This window comes from Taudactylus pleione, unplaced genomic scaffold (assembly GCF_031769625.1).
Source record: "Taudactylus pleione unplaced genomic scaffold, aTauple2 ptg000201l, whole genome shotgun sequence".
Classification (NCBI taxonomy): Eukaryota; Metazoa; Chordata; class Amphibia; order Anura; family Myobatrachidae; genus Taudactylus; species Taudactylus pleione.
The window spans coordinates 61143054-61161193 of NW_028284603.1; the positions used below are offsets into that span (position 1 = coordinate 61143054).

Below are 18140 nucleotides of genomic sequence, written 5' to 3' on the forward strand. Positions count from 1 at the left end.
GTTTTCTCCTTGGCACTCACGTCATAATTGTAGTTTACTAAGCACATTTATTTCTGTACATGTTCTGTAAAGCTTGGCATACCTGTATTTATGTTGATCATGTACTCAATCTGCTGGTCATATCATCTCAGTATAAGTCCCAGAAATATGTTGACATCTTCAGGGATGCAGCACACTAACCAATATGATATTCGGGAAACAAAATAAGTGTTCTTAGAACAAAGAATGTTAACAGAATTAAAGACAAAGTGTAAATACGTAGCTTACTCTCAGCATAGACCTGTTTTTAATTGTTTTTCAAACTTCATTATCTGGTGTTCACTTGTTTTTTTATCACAGCATCTACAAAACTTTCAATACAATCATATTTTCTAATTCCAGCGCCCCCTCAGCAGTTTTAGGGAATAGTCTGAAAATATTTGTCTGTGATGCTAATAAGATAAACAATTTTATATATCAAATCTCCTAAGCAGGAAGCTCACGTATGATTGTAATCTTTTTTTTCTTTAGAAGGCAATAAGTAATGGACTGCCACCTACGCCTAAAGTGCACGTAAGTATCTTGCCAAAATAACAATAATGGAATGGTTTAAACGGGCTGGGTATGACATACCGGCAGTCGGGATGCCAGCTGTCCAAAGACCGACAGCGGCATCCCAATGCTCAGTATACCGACCAGGGCTCTGTGAGTATGATAACCCTCCCCCCTTCTCACCCTAACTCTCTGTTCCTGCATCCTTACGGTAAACACCCCCCACCCCCACCCCCATCTTAACCCTCTGCTTGGTGCCGAAACCTAAACCTCCCCACTTGGTGCCTAACCCCCCCCCCTCCCCCCCAGTGATCTGGGATTTCAACAGCCGGCACCCCGGATGTAGGTGGAATTACTACATCCTGTTTAAACTATGCACTTATGTAAAATTTACTAATGTAACTGCAGTGATTGTGTGATTATACATTGGTAACAAAGTATAGAGATTTCTGGTTATTAACTTTACTGTTGACATTTTTTATGTCGGTGAGACGAACAGTCATGAGTAACCTAAACCTCCTCACAGATGCTTGGGACAAAATATTAATAAACTGTACAAACATTAAATATTACTCCTTTTGCCTTCTACTGTATTGGTGACCCTATTTCTTTATGCATGCATGTGTAAATTATATACACACACACTTGGAGAGAGAGATAATGTGAGTTGTGCTTACCTGTCTCCCTTCAGTTATATGGTGGTAGACAAGGTTGCACTTCTGTTTGTCCACATATTTTATCATTTGCAGCCATCAGCTCTGGTTTTGCCTATCACATTACCCATAAATCATTTTATTTGGTCCTGGACTATCAACCTATAGCACTCCTGCAAGTGCCCAGTGGCGCTCCAGAGTGCTACAGCACCCATTTTGGGTACCGCTGCCATATAGGGTTTATAGCCACTTAATGTTAACAATGATATTTTATTGATCTACTACTGTCCCAAAATACCCATCCCTGAGAAGCCCACCCGGTCTGCTCTGAGGATAAGCAGGTTGTTTTGGTTAAGCAGTGTAGCAATCAAAGCAGAATAATCTGTCTATAACCACTATGATCTGCCTCTTTGTATATGGTCTATATAGTAATGTACTAGGAAGAGGGAGCTGAGTCACCTGCCCATTGTCTTTTTAGTTCCTGATATTGTGTGCAGTGCATTCATTCTGGAGCTGTAAATGGCAACTGTGTTCTAGTATAGTCTTTAGCACAGGAAAAGTGAATGTGGGTCAGTTTCCTGTTATGTAAACCAGCTGGAGTTTGTGACTTGTCATTAAATGTTTGACTTTTTTTTCTTTACATTTGGTTTCATTTTAATTTGAAAGTACAACCTCAAAATAACAGAACAGTATTATTTTATAATTTATTTGCATTAAGGTTAAGGGGTGTATTTCACTTGTAGCTTGGTGCAGATATGTAATGTAAGAAACTAGTGCTAGATCAGTGTTGGCTAACCTTGACACTCCAGCTGTTATGGAACTACATAACCCAGCATGCACTGCTACAGTTTTGCTATTAGGGCATGCTAAAACTGTGGCAGGGCATGTTGGGATATATAGTTCCACAACAGCTGGAGTGTCAAGGTTAGCCAACACTGTGCTAGATGCTTAGTTGTTGAAGAAACCTCTTCTGTAATATTGGTTATACTGCCATCTTCTGGTTGATATTATTTTTGTACCCTAACACAAACACATTGCATTGAATAGCAAGCCACTAGATAGATGCCCTTGGATGGATTTTGTCATGGCAGCTCCTGAATTTCAGTGTGCCACAGCATCTTTGGAGTGACACTTGTCACTTGCAACACCTTTTTTTATCCACCTTTGGCTGCGAAAATGTGATCAGTCAGCATGCCTCTCTGCCTGCTTGTCACTGCTTTTGATGTGCTAGAAAGAAGTGTATTCTATGCATGAACTGAGATGAACTGTTCAACAGCAGTCTTTTGAAAAACAAGATATATTTCCAGCAGTCACTGTTATGTGTGAATTTATATATATATATATATATATATATAGATACTTTTATATATATTCATAGGGGCTGATCTCCTCCCCTGAATAAGGGGTATGCAGTCAGGATGCTGACGGTCTGAATGCTGACCGTCGGCATCCCAACTGTCTAATCCCAGCAAGGGTCTAATGACAGGCGTTGAAATCACGACGCCTGTCATTTTACCTGCACCGGGAGCCCGACGGCCGGCATCCTAATCAAAGGTAAGCCGGGCACCGGGCGCGGACAGCTGCAGGGGGGGGGGGGGGCGAGACTTAGGGTTAGGCAGCCCCCCTGGGAGGGTTAGGGTGAGGCACCCCCGGGGGTAGGTTAGGGTGAGGAACCCCCTGGGAGACTTAGGGTTAGGCTGCGGGGAAGGGGGGGTTAGGTTTAGGCACTTAGTGGGGGGTTAGGCACCCCTAAGGGACGGTAGGGGGGGAGAAAGGTTAGCGATACTTACCTTGATTAACAATCAGGATTTTCATCCTTGCTGGGCTGCCGCTGTCGGGATTTGAACCACCGGCCTTGCAGCCTGCGGTAAATCATACTGATTCCTTAGAACGGCCCAATGGCTCCCACTGTGAGGGAGCCTGGACATACCTAGGAGAGGAGCTGGGAACTTGATATTATGAGCTGCGGGACAGCAGGTGGAGTGGGGGTTAGTGACAGGACGAGAAACCGTCAGAGAGGGGGCGGGATCAGACAGAGCATGCACAGAGTGGGGGTGACAGACTGAGTTGTCCTTTTACTAGTATATATGTATAGAGAGAGAAAGATGCACTTACTGACAACTCTGCGACTTATCGAGCACGATAGCTGGAATGAGAGATTGATTGCACTTACTAACAACTTTGCGACCTACAGTTAAGACTTTAATTGGCTATGTTCTTTGATTTATGTTGGACCTGGGCCTGTTGTGAAGATACAGGATTCATGTTCAGCTCTTTTGTCACTCAGTTAGCTAGTCGGCCCGAAGGCAACCTTATGTGTCGGCTGAGGGTAATGTCCCGAAATGAAACACTGATGTGATGGGTGTGGTCCCCTTTAGCCCCAGTCCAATTCCCACATTGTTGTGGCCTCTGCAGGGCAGGTTTTAGTTTTTCCTAGCATGATGTGCAGTTTAAGGGAGAAAATTTAAATTTTTTAGATTTATATGGGTAGCACAGTGGTTAGCATTGCTGTCTTACAGCGCTGGAATCATGGGTTAGATTCCAACCAGGGCCTTATCTGGTTTGTATGTTCTCCCCGTGGTTGCATGGGCTTCCTCAGCTGCTCTGGTTTGCTCCCACATTCAAAGAACATACTGGCATGTAAATTGGCTTTTGACAAAATGTGATAAAGATTGTGTTCATGTTAAATACTATGGAATGCCACAGTACAGTACACTCACATATTACCAACTATGGGCCTGATTCATTACGAATCACAACTGCGAATCCAACAGCGATTATGCACACAGTCTCACTAAGATTATATGCTAATCCACTGCGATCGCTATGCCGTCGGAGCATAACATAAGGACGTCCACCCACCTTACCTTACACAATCCAACATACTTATCAAGACTGCTAAACCATCGGTAACATCGAGTACCATCGCAGCCTCTGACCTTACTCAGGAATTTCTAACCTCATCGCACGCACTGAGTACTCGAGCTGCGTATGGCATCGTAGTGCCTAATTTATGCACGCCCCTGCAACTGCATTCAAACGCACTGGCACGCCTGCGTTTTGCTGACCACCCCTCCCGTCACCTCCCACAAACAGTACTTCCTGTCAATCACTCTGCGATTGGTTTGTGTAGTCGCTGCGATCACAGTCCCGATCGCAGTGGCTGGTTCGCACACGCACACAGTGATGCATACGCATGAGCAAAACGCAACAATCAGACGATTGCGTGCGTAATTGCAGTTGCGATCCTTGCTGAATCAGGCCCTATGTGCTCTCTTCACAAACATGTGGTTACCAGCTTGTGACTGAACTGTCCATACTATTTTGTATTGTCTGTATAGCTATAGGAACATATTGATATTGTCCTCCCATTCCTGTCTATGCCAAAATGTAAGTTGGCTTGTAAATTGTATTTTAAAAAGAAAATATTGAATTTGCACATGGAGCAGGCAGTCTTTGCAGCGCATGACGTTACGGAGTCACAGTAGAAACATCGGCAGTATAATGCAAAGGCTTGCTATCGGTTGGCGCCTCTGATTTACCGTCTCTGTTTCCACTGACACCTCAAGATGAAAGTTGTTTTTCCTGTTGATTACAAGGAACATGCTGAAAGCAAAATTGGAAACGTAGAAGAATTACTGTCTGTCGTTGCTCAATTACAGGAGCATGGGGAAATGCAGAAGATGAATATAGACGGAAAGATCTGAAATTAGATGTGGCAAATTTATGTGTTGTGTGTTTTGAAACATCCATCGCAAATCTCATTTCACTGAAATACACCATTAAGAATATTTTGCATAAAAGCAGCATCTGTGCGTAAGTTTCATCAAGGCAGCTTAGCAAGGAACAGCAGAAACAAACAATGCCACATTGTAGAGGTCTGCGTACTGAATGAGTCATTAATTACAGTCTATCAGCAACACATTCAGTTCTGCCAGTTACTCATAACAAAACAACAGAGAAGGAGGACAGAAAGCTCTTGGGCATCAGGGTGCCAAGGACTGTAGTGCTTTGCCCACCATCATGGACATTGTCTGCCAATTGGATTTCCTTGTTGTCTTCACACCACCTGTAGTGGACTGTACTATGGAAAGTATTAGACACAGGCAGAGACAGCACTAACATTTAAACGGTTTAAATTTCCCCTATACTAAATCCACTCTCTTTCTTAGAACTGTCCTTTGGTGGCTCCCCAATATCGTTTAGTGCTTCTTTCATTTCTCCAGAGCCGAATGTTAATGAAAGCTGCCACACAGAAAGCCGCGCCTAAACTTACAGGCAGAGGGCACAAGGGAAGGAGAAGATTTATCACGGAGTTTAGTTCATGTGAAAAGCCACGTTTAGTACTCATAAGACAATGTTATCATCTGTAATAATGCAGTTGTACATTATCATATTAGTATTCCATTGAAACACCATTATAGCTTCTGGTTTGTTAGATTTATTGCAAACTCTCCCCCTACACTCCTCCGCTTTATGTAGTGAATATCATCTCACGCTGCCTGGGGAGATCAGGACCCTGCTGTGACGTTGTGGTCACGTCTCCTTATTGACTTCTGCTTTTCTCCTTTAGCAGATTATACACTATGGAGCCGATGCAGAGAGGCTTTAAATAACTCTACAATAAAGCAGTATAGGAAAACATACAATTTTCCGTCTGTAAGCAGAGCTCTGAGGGCCTCATTCTTAGTCGCACGCAATGCCCATGTTCAGAGAGTTGAACTATTTGCTGCTACTGCTCAAGAGACCCTAAATACTCTTCCGGAGCATGCATTACGCTGAGGCGCAGGTGTGATTGAGACGCACAGTATCAGGAATGTATTGGAAATGTGCTGGGTGTTCTTAGGCAGTGACTGGGAGATGGTTATCCAGGCACACCGAGATGGTCCATCCTACGGGTGTGTTATGGGAGTGTCACTGAACTGGTTGCGTACACAGTTACTTCATCACGCACATCGGAGTCCATACTCAGACAGAATATCTGCACCCACCATATTAGTATATAGTCCAGAAGCATCTACAGCTACTTACGCTAATGCGGTTGCAGCAGCTCGCGACTCAGAGCCAGCCCCAAAGTGCCTTTCATTCAGCAACAGTAACATGTATCTGGTCATAGACACTTACCTCCCTATTGCACTCACGGTGTAAACTATTTATAGTGTGCGCAACATTGAACTACTAACAGAAACCATCTCTAATACAGCCGAATCAGCATAGTACTCACTCTGCACTAATTCCCTGTGATTTTATAGCTGCCAGGCATGTACTTAGTAGTGACCACAACTTCTAAGCTTTTAAACTATATTGTAAGACAGTTGCAGTCATTCATGAAGCATATTGCTAAATGGCTTGATAAATCTTTTGCCCCCATTAAAGAACAACATATACTTTACATTTATTCTCAGATGAGTCTATTTTTATGTCTTATATGAATTATGAGAGGGGGCTATGGAGACTGTCTTTATTATGATTGATAGTTTAGTATGTATTTTGCGTCTGGTGATACTACTCTGCCAATGTGCCACGTACAGTTGCAAATTTTCCCCATTGAATCTATAGAACTAGACTTAAAAACTGCAAACTCTGATCTGGTACAAAAGTTTTGAGTTCTTTTTTACATATAAACACCCTTTCTGTCCCTATGCACAGCAGGGAACTCCACCTCTTTACCCCTTTACGATTATCTAATTTCAGTAACACCTCACTTCTCCCTGTTCACAAAATAGCCACAGCAGTGCCCGTCCTACTTTAGGAAACGCTGCCCCTATGCCTCACTTCAGCCTGTGCCATCTCCTGCAGCCATCCCCGTCTTACTCCGAAACTTAGGCCCACTTGCAGGGTTTCAAAGCTGAATCGGGGCTGCATTCATGACCTCATCATGCACGCGCCCCCAGGTCCTTCTGCAAATCACAGGACATTCAGTTAGCAATTATTATTATAGGAGATAAAAAGTAAAGCATTTTAGTAAAGCCAGCACCAAACTAATGCATTGTCTATTTTTATACAGATAATGCAAAACAAAAGTAATGGCTTTAATTAATCTAGAGTTTACACCTATTGCATGTTGTCATTATTGGTTTAACAAGTACATGCATAACCAAAGCCCTTTCAGTCTATGCCACTGTAACTGTACATTTATTTAAGATACGATCATTAAGCATTTGGCACTTGGTTTTCTCCACAGATGGGTGCATGTTTTTCAAAAGTATTTAATGGATGTCCCTTGAAAATTCATTGTGCAACATCATGGATAAATCCAGAAACAAGAGGTAAGATGCATCAATCATCTCCTATCTGGCACTGTCACATACTCTCAGTATTTGCTATGGTCACCATATACAGCTTACTTAGTGCAAGTACATGACACGGGCTGATCCAAAGTATTAGTGTAATCCATGTTTACAGCCCTACACAAACTGGCAGGAACTAGGGTATAGGCTCTATTTCATAAATACATTATAATAAAAGCAATAATAAGTATTTATGGAACACACATCCAAGCATTACTAAGTGCAATGAAAGCAGGAATATTCTATATTATATTCTCTTGGATGGCAGCACAGGTACCCATTGGGAATATTTTCAGGGTGTTTTTATATAGACTTGAACAGGCCCCTTTTCATATCATTTTTCCTGGGCCGAGAAAGTGTAATGTTTAAGTCATGTTTGTGTTGGGATTTAAAGTGTAAATGAACACGCCTCAAATGAAACATTTACTTATTTTAATATTTTTTCCAATATAATTTGACCTACAGTCATCATAACAACTCTAGGTTTGAGTTTTATCTGTTAGTACAATAAGAAGTATGGTACTTATAACCTTATTTACAAAGCCAATAGATCATAGCTTTCAGCAATCGCTACAAGTGACATGACAACATGCATAATGAACAGTTTAAGGGAATAACAGAAGATTATGGAAGGCACTTACACACATTTTTTTTAGTTCCCCATTCTGTATATTTCTCAAGTAAATTTATGAAGATATATGTATAGAAAATGTCACTGTACTTCATTTACCTACTTGGAAATCCAGATAAATATGTTGTACTAAAAGTGCCCAATGTCAGTCAGGCACATGTCTGATTTGGCAGCGCATCGGTTTACTCAAATCATAAAAAATACGGCGCTCAGGCAGGGAGACCACCCCCCACGGGGTATTTAGTGCAGTCATCAGCTATCCAGATTATGTTCCGATGTTCATCAACCCCTTACCCTTCCCCTAGTGCCTAACCTTACCCCTAACCCTAATACTTACCGTACAGATGTCAGCGGTCGGGATTGTGACCGTGGGATGACGACTACATCCCTTATTGACAATGTATTTACCTTGGTATTAGTTTCTGTGATTGGTGCTAGGCATCTGTCATATTATATAATAGCAATTAATGGGACTTTTTTGCTTACATAGTCCATAAACACACTTAAAGGGGAGAAAAAACATATGGAAAGCTTCTCAGATCATTGCGTGTCTGTCTCTTTATATGAAAACTCAGTAAATCTTTATGAATATGTGTATACTGTACAGTGTGTATAGGAAGTAAAACTGGGTTCTTCTTGCTGACTTTCAGATCAATATCTAATATTTGGTGCTGAGGAAGGAATCTATACCTTGAATCTGAATGAACTACATGAAACATCGATGGAACAGGTGCGCTCTCCTGCTCGGACACTCTCAACCTCTAAGCTCGTATATAGTATATTTCATATAGTAAGGTGCGCTGTAGCCAATAGAGTGCAGGACCTCCGGTTGGCAAAATGAATATTCTGATGCTGTACCATTATAGGATGAGACATCACTGCAGACTTTGCTGGGTAGTAATATTCTGATCTTTTCTCCTTTAGCTTTTCCCGCGAAGATGTACATGGATGTATGTGATGAACAACTGCCTCCTCTCTATATCCGGTATGTAATGCACCTTCTTACCATTGGTGAACTAACAACTTTGGCACACAAGACAGTGCTATCAGACTGTGGCCCTCGCTGACTAGAGATATATTTGTAAAATGCTGTTGGTAATATTGATGCTACAAGGTAGAAGTTACTGCAAGTGCTCAATATATTCTAATGGAGCAAGTCCGCTTTAGGGCCGTATTCAATCAGCCGCAAAATGTGTCATTTGGAGAAAAAATTTCGTAGATTTATTCTATTCACTTGTTTTCAACTTATCTCCGTGTTCAATTCCAGGAGTTTTTGCCTAAGCGGAAAAAAAAACAGGCAAAAAGTTCTCTATATGTGTAGGCAGGCGAATTGGAAGTGCAAAATTTCTATTTTGGGGTGCAAATGTGGGGATTTGGTTCAGAACCCTTTGGACCCCCCCCCCCCCCCACACCTAATGACTAATCAGTCCAAAAAAACTTGTAAAAAATTTTGGGGTGAAAATGAAAAAATTTTTAGGAAAATGTGTAAAAAGTGGGGGGCCTGGTACTTTGGGGGGCTATATGGATGGGACAGGTGTTTTTGGGATTGCACGAGGCTGCAGCAGGTGTATTTTTCCAATTTTTAAATCTTCACTTTAGAGACATCAAAATATACTAGTACCCATTTACATGTACCCCAAATTTTATCTCTGTACTTATTTTTCCCAGAAGAAATAGCTTTCTATCATTTTTCAGCACTTATGCATATAAGCATATAACAGACACTTTAAGAACACAAAACACTTTTATTAGGGCTATTAGAACACTTCTATATTGATTTCTAATGTTAGTGCAGCTTTGTCTAGGGTACAGACTGATTTCCCCAAAGTCTTAGGGACTTTTCGGCAGTTTCGCTTTCCGCCGATTTCGCCTGTTTGCCTTTTCACGTCTTTTGGAATTGAATGCGGAGATAAGCGGGAGCACGCAGGAAAAAAGTATCGCCTAAAAACGCGCAACGGTGGCTAAAACAGCGGCTCGGCTTTTCTCAGCTAATTGAATATGGCACTAAGGGCCTGATTCAGACCCACTCGCGAGCGGCTGTCCGCTCGCAAGTGGGTCGATGTTATGCACTGAGCATGCGCACGACGGAGGGAGCTCCGTCGTGCGCATGCGCCTGACGCGACGAGCGAATGAAAGTCCTTCGCTCGTTGTGTCCGATCAAAGGGGGCGTGCTGTCAATGTTGATTGACAGCACGCCCCCTTTGGTGGGCGTGCCGGGGGCGTGCCTCCCTGACGGGGGCGTTCCCACGGGAACGCCTCCCGTCAGAAGCCGGCCCACTGACATCACTAGTGATGTCAGTGGGAGTGATTTTGGCTCTGATAGAGCCAAAATCACTCCGGAGCTTGCGGTTGAAAACCTCAACCGCAGGCTCCGGCTCGCAATTTCGATGGTCGCGATGGTCTCGGCCATCACAAAGCACGCTCGTATAGCCTGTGGGTGGTGACCCACAGCTATACGAGCGTCCAGGAGGACGCTCCATGAAAATGGAGCCCGGCCCTCATTCAGAGCGTACGGCTCTGAATGAGGGCCTAAGTCTCTGCCTCACGCACAACAAAGTTTGACCCCCAGTATCTAGTATTTGGATCAACAAAGTTCAACCCTCAGTATCCAGTATTTGGATCTGGCTCCAAAAAATGTGGTTAGGCTTTTGGAGGCAGATGAATGCCATGAGATGTCACTACATTTGAATCCACTTTTTAACCACTTAACTGGCATGGTTGCATGGGATATGACCGCAGCCAGCTGGGATTTTGCTTACACTGTCGCATCTGCGTCATCCCCCGGCTTTGAATGAAAAATTATTTCTGCACATGTGTAGAACGGATTTCCTGTACTTGCTCCAGTCCCTGGCAGTGATGTTGTGGTCTGTGACCGCTGACAACACTGCCAAAATCGCGCCACAGAATGCTGTGCGAACGACACTCTGCACATGCTCCAGACACTAAAGTGCACGGAGGAGAATTAAGGTCCCTCCCGACCACTGTTTGATGATCAGTCCCTCCTGCCCCATGCTCCGCTGCACTCTGCAGGATGGGGGGATAGATAAGAATTAGTGGCCCTGTGAGGAGGGGGGTGGATTAAACATACTGTATTTTTAATTTACACATATATTTAAATGGGGGTCTAGCAACACTTTTGAAAGTGGGGATAATGCCACTGGGGATCTATCACAACTAGAGGGGTGGGGGGATAATGACACTAAGGACATAGGAGAGATAAAGTACCAACCAATCAGTTCCTATCTGTCACTTTAAAGACTGCAGCTATCGAAGTCCTATCACCGCAACAGGGACAGCACTGGCCCTCAATGCGGGTGCTGCTGGGCTGCACGTGAGATCTTGCGCTGTTTGCGAGATCTCACACATGCCCAGTGAAGCCACGCATAACACTAGGCTGGTGATACACAGCACATAACACTAGGCTGGTGATATACAGCACATAACACTAGGCTGGTGATACACAGCACATAACACTAGGCTGGTGATACACAGCACATAACACTAGGCTGGTGATACACAGCACATAACACTAGGCTGGTGATACACAGCACATTAACATAGGCTGGTGATACTCAGCACAAAGCACTAGGCTGGTGATACACAGCACATAACACTAGGCTGGTGATACACAGCACATAACACTAGGCTGGTGATACACAGCACATAACACTAGGCTGGTGATACACAGCACATTAACATAGGCTGGTGATACTCAGCACAAAGCACTAGGCTGTGATACACATCACATAACCGTAGGCTGGTGATACACAGCACATAACACTAGGCTGATAATACACAGCACCTAACACTAGGCTGATAATACACAGCACCTAACCCTAGGCTTGTGATACACAGCACATAACCCTAGGCTGGTGATACACAGCACATAACACTAGGCTGGTGATACACAGCACCTAACACTAGGCTGGTGATACACAGCACCTAACACTAGGCTGGTGATACACAGCACATAACACTAGGCTTGTGATACACAGCACATAACACTAGGCTTGTGATACACAGCACATAACACTAGGCTGGTGATACACAGCACATAACACTAGGCTGGTGATACACAGCACATAACACTAGGCTGGTGATACACAGCACATAACACTAGGCTGGTGATACACAGCACATAACATAGGCTGGTGATACACAGCACATAACATAGGCTGGTGATACACAGCACCTAACACTAGGCTGGTGATACACAGCACCTAACACTAGGCTGGTGATACACAGCACATAACACTAGGCTGGTGATACACAGCACCTAACACTAGGCTGGTGATACACAGCACATAACATAGGCTGGTGATACTCAGCACAAAGCACTAGGCTGGTGATACACAGCACATAACCGTAGGCTGGTGATACACAGCACATAACACTAGGCTGGTGATACACAGCACATAACACTAGACTGGTGATACACAGCGCTGTGTGCTCTGGCAGGGATCGCTGGAGAGGGGAGTTTTTAGTTCCCCATTCCAGTAGATGAGATGTTCTTACATCTCATCGGGACAGATTCCTGCTTCATCTCGGTAAAGAGGCAAAGCAGGAAGAGTTATAGCTGCACAATCCATGCTGCTATAATACATCTCCCCCTGTGTTTGTAAAGTGACAGCAGCTGATTGGTCAGTACTTTATTTCCATCTACTTTATCTCTTTTCATGGCTTAGTACATAGACCCCATAGTGCCACTGGCTGTTTTATTGTCAAACGGGGTTGGGAGGTACCATTACAATGGGGGCCTATGGAGATGGGGGGGTTGCGAGACACCCCTTGACTTTTTTTTGTTTCTGTAAAATATTTAAATCCATTTTAAATAATATATTCTAAATTTAATAAAATGGGAAAAAACAACAATTTCGGAGCGGTTTTGGTAAAATAATTAGTTAAGTGGTTAAGACAGAATAAAGACATATGCATTGTGTATTTACAAGATGTATAACAGAATTGCCCAGCTCTTTACATAAGGTTGCCAGTACTGGCCAAACATTCTAACTAACACCAGGATACTGTTTTTCTGGTACCTGCAGGTAAAGCTTCCCAGCTGTATTCACACAATCTCCCTGGCCTGTTTGATTATGCAAGACAAATGCAGAAACTGCCAGTTGCTATTCCAGCTCACAAGCTCCCTGACAGAATACTGCCCAGGTGGGTGTGAAATTCTCTCCTTGTATGTATACTCAAGACTGATTTCCAATTTCCTTCATGTCTGTAGATTCAGCATAGCAAGTCAGAGTTTCAGGTTCTAATTACCAAGAATTCCCTGAGTGGTGGGAGCCACAATGACAGAGGTCCAGGTCAGAACTCCCCTGCCACTAAAGCTATTAGACCTAGTGTTACACAGCATGCAGGCTGCTACTGGTCCAGAAAGCGCCAGATCTAATGTTAGTATTGCAGGGCAGAGCTAATAGACTTTCCTATTACTGTGTGGGCTGACCAACAACCCGCGCTTGTTGAGGCCCACATTATGAATCCGTGTGAGTGTAATACTCCTGTACAAACACACGCAAAAATGTTACACGTGACAGTTATCACAAAACTCCACAATTGACCCCAAAATTTGTTTTCCAAGCCTTAGACCTACCCCAAGCTTAGAAATGATGCACCTGATGTGTTGTACCCACATGCCAGCATAAGGAAAACAGTGTACTTTAGAAACTAACATTTTTAGCTTTGTTCCTGTACAGTGTGAGATTTTGTATACGACTAACTTTAGTACTGTTATTTGGTACTGCTACACATGTGATAACTAGGTTATTACATTTTAAGGAATATATCATTTAAATGCATAGCGCTGTTTAGTAACGACATATGCAGCAAGATTTAAGCCATGGACAGCTCTCCCTATAAAATCTATTCTTTGTGGTGTGGAGACTTCCGGGTTCATGAGCCACAGAGCACCCTGGGAGGGATCTTTTTGGATCCCTCTCGTGGAAAACTCTGATCAGAAGTCCATAGGTGTCTATTAGACCACCACATCTATAAATGGCATTGCCTAACGGGTATAAGCTCCTGAAAGGTGCATATGGGAAATGCGGTCAAACCTCTGTAAACATCATTTTATTAGGTGTGATCGCATTTTCAGTGTTGATGCATCCCACCCAGTGTGAGAACATAGGGTCTCTCTTACAGATATCAGTTTTGATAGTATGAAGCTTATTTTAATATTGCTTTGAGTATGCATTTAAATAAGGAGGGACAATGTGGGTCCCACTAAAAGAACAGAAGTCTTCCAAATCTTAGCATGTGCTAACTTTAATTTCTCTGTGGCTGCTCCTTCTCAGCAAATCACAGTGCACAGTGGACTCATATGTTTGGAACATAAATGACCTCCTCTGTGGACTGGTTATGGGTCCACTTGAAATATTTAATTGAGAATGTAATTTTTGTTACTGCCACGAGTTTTCAGAAATATTTATACTCAAATCTTTTCTGAAAGAGTAAAAATAATGTAATTTATGACAGGTTTGACATAAGTCATCGTTACCAGTAGTGTTGTTTTGTCCACCATGATGGCCACTCCGCAATGCAAAAAGCAGCTTTGACCAGTGGAGAGTCTTAAGTGTACATATTGCAATGGAGTATATAGGATAGAGCGCAAGATGGCACTTTTTTGAGGAGCAACAACGTGTACAGGAAGGGGGTGATGTTGGGCAGAGTGAAGGAGTTCCTACTAGAACTAGACACACCCATTCATGGATCACTGCAGAAATTAGACTATACTTTCTATAGCAAGATTTAGTGTCATGCCCTCATGGACCTCCAGCTCAAATTTATGAAGAGCCTATTGTGTTTTACTGCAGGGGATGTGACTAATGTTGCAGGGGTGTGACTACTAATGTGGGGGACTAACCAGTGATGAGGGAGTGTAGCTCTCTAACTGCCGCCTACTTCTATATCTCTGATTGCCCGCTCCCTTCATATTCCCTGATTGCCACTTCAAAAGTTGTTTCATTGCACCCATAACGCCTCACTGCTCACCCTGCAGCTCACTCACCCCCCTACACAGCTCAAACTGCCCCATCTCACCTCACCTCACTATTTCCCCCGCCCCAAACGCTCAGACTACCCCATCACATGTCACTGCTCACCCAACAGTTGACTTCACCTCACAGCTCATACTGCCTCATAACACCTCAATCTCCCCTCCTCACAGCTCACACTGTCCCATCACACCTCACTGCTTACCGCACAGCTCACTCCCCCCATATCTCACACTGCCCCATCACACCTTACTGCTTACCGTGCAGCTCACTCCCCCCACATCTCACACTGCCCCATCACACCACACTGCTTACCGCGCAGCTCACTCCCCCTTACATCTCACACTGCCCCATCACACCTCACTGCTTACTGTGCAGCTCACTCCCCCTTACATCTCACACTGCCCCATCACACCTCACTGCTTACCGTGCAGCTCACTCCCCCCACATCTCACACTGCCCCATCACACCTCACTGCTTACCGCGCAGCTCACTCCCCCTTACATCTCACGCTGCCCCATCACACCTCACTGCTTACCGTGCCGCTCACTCTCCCTTACATCTCACACTGCTCCATCACTGCTCACTCCCCCCGCATCTCACACTGCCCCATCACACCTCACTGCTTACCGTGCAGCTCACTCCGCCCACATCTCACACTGCCCCATCACACCTCACTGCTTACCGCGCAGCTCACTCCCCCTTACATCTCACACTGCCCCATCACACCTCACTGCTTACCGCGCAGCTCACTCCTCTTACATCTCACACTGCCCCATCACACCTCACTGCTTACCGCGCAGCTCACTCCCCCTTACATCTCACACTGCCCCATCACACCTCACTGCTTACCGTGCAGCTCACTCCCCCTTACATCTCACACTGCCCCATCACACCTCACTGCTTACCGTGCAGCTCATTCCCCCTTACATCTCACACTGCCCCATCACACCTCACTGCTTACCGCGCAGCTCACTCCCCCTTACATCTCACACTGCCCCATCACACCTCACTGCTTACCGCGCAGCTCACTCCCCCTTACATCTCACACTGCCCCATCACACCTCACTGCTTACCGTGCAGCTCACTCCCCCTTACATCTCACACTGCCCCATCACACCTCACTGCTTACTGTGCAGCTCACTCCCCCTTACATCTCACACTGCCCCATCACACCTCACTGCTTACCGTGCAGCTCACTCCCCCCACATCTCACACTGCCCCATCACACCTCACTGCTTACCGCGCAGCTCACTCCCCCCACATCTCACACTGCCCCATCACACCTCACTGCTTACCGTGCATCTCACACTGCCCCATCACACCTCACTGCTTACTCCCCCCACATCTCACACTGCCCCATCACACCTCACTGCTTACTCCCCCCACATCTCACACTGCCCCATCACACCTCACTGCTTACCGCGCTGCTCACTCCCCCCACATCTCACACTGTCCCATCACACCTCACTGCTTACTGCGCTGCTCACTCCCCCTTACATCTCACACTGTCCCATCACACCGAACTGCTTACCGCGCAGCTCACTCCTCCTTACATCTCACACTGCCCCATCACACCACACTGCTTACCGCGCAGCTCACTCCCCCTTACATCTCACACTGCCCCATCACACCTCAATGCTTACCGCGCAGCTCACTCCCCCTTACATCTCACACTGCCCCATCACACCTCACTGCTTACCGCGCAGCTCACTCCCCCTTACATCTCACACTGCCCCATCACACCTCACTGCTTACCGTGCAGCTCACTCCCTCCTCATCTCACACTGCCCCATCACACCTCACTGCTTACCGTTGCAGCTCGCTCCCCCTTACATCTCACACTGCCCCATCACACCTCACTGCTTACCGTGCAGCTCACACCCCCTTACATCTCACACTGCCCCATCACACCTCACTGCTTACCGTGCAGCTCACTCCCTCCTCATCTCACACTGCCCCATCACACCTCACTGCTTACCGTTGCAGCTCACTCCCCCTTACATCGCACACTGCCCCATCACACCTCACTGCTTACCGCGCATCTCACACTGCCCCATCACACCTCACTGCTTACTCCCCCCACATCTCACACTGTCCCATCACACCTCACTGCTTACTCCCCCCACATCTCACACTGCCCCATCACACCTCACTGCTTACCGCGCTGCTCACTCCCCCCACATCTCACACTGTCCCATCACACCTCACTGCTTACTGCGCTGCTCACTCCCCCCACATCTCACACTGTCCCAATCACACCTCACTGCTTGCAGCCCTGCTCACTCCCTCCACATCTCACACTGCCCCATCACACATCACTCCCCCCACATCAAACACTGCTCCATCACACATCACTGCTTACCGTGCAGCTCACTCCCCCTTACATCTCACACTGCCCCATCACACCTCACTGCTTACCGTGCCGCTCACTCCCCCTTACATCTCACACTGCCCCATCACTGCTCACTCCCCCCACATCTCACACTGCCCCACCACACCTCACTGCTTACCGCGCAGCTCACTCCCCCACATCTCACACTCTCCCATCACACCTCACTGCTTACCGTGCAGCTCACTCCCCCCACATCTCACACTGTCCCATCACTGCTCACTCCCCCCGCATCTCACACTGTCCCATCACACTTCACTGCTTACCGTGCCGCTCACTCCCCCTTACATCTCACACTGTCCCATCACTGCTCACTCCCCCCGCATCTCACACTGTCCCATCACACCTCACTGCTTGCCGCGCAGCTCACTCCACCTTACATCTCACACTGCCCCATCACACCTCACTGTTCACTCCCCCCACATCTCACACTCCCCCATCACACCTCACTGCTTACCGCGCAACTCACTCCCCCCACATCTCACAATGTCCCATCACACCTCACTGCTTACCGTGCAGCTCACTCCCCCTTACATCTCACACTGCCCCATCACACCTCACATCTCACACTGTCCCATCACACCTCACTGCTTACTGTGCAGCTCACTCCCCCTTACATCTTACACTGACCCATCACACCTCACT

The 18140-nt window shown here is 45.6% G+C and overlaps 1 protein-coding gene across 5 annotated transcripts in view; it reads left to right on the top strand.

The window, feature by feature from the left end:
- The window catches only part of MAP4K3 (mitogen-activated protein kinase kinase kinase kinase 3), a 317828-nt gene that overhangs the window by 264188 nt on the left and 35500 nt on the right, over positions 1 to 18140 (top strand). For all 5 annotated transcript variants that reach the window (XM_088477406.1, XM_088477407.1, XM_088477408.1 and 2 more), the window contains 5 exons: positions 511 to 552; positions 7369 to 7453; positions 8756 to 8835; positions 9030 to 9090; positions 13151 to 13268. In XM_088477406.1, coding sequence (XP_088333532.1) covers positions 511 to 552; positions 7369 to 7453; positions 8756 to 8835; positions 9030 to 9090; positions 13151 to 13268 — 386 coding nt within the window. The remainder of the gene's footprint in view (positions 1 to 510; positions 553 to 7368; positions 7454 to 8755; positions 8836 to 9029; positions 9091 to 13150; positions 13269 to 18140) is intronic.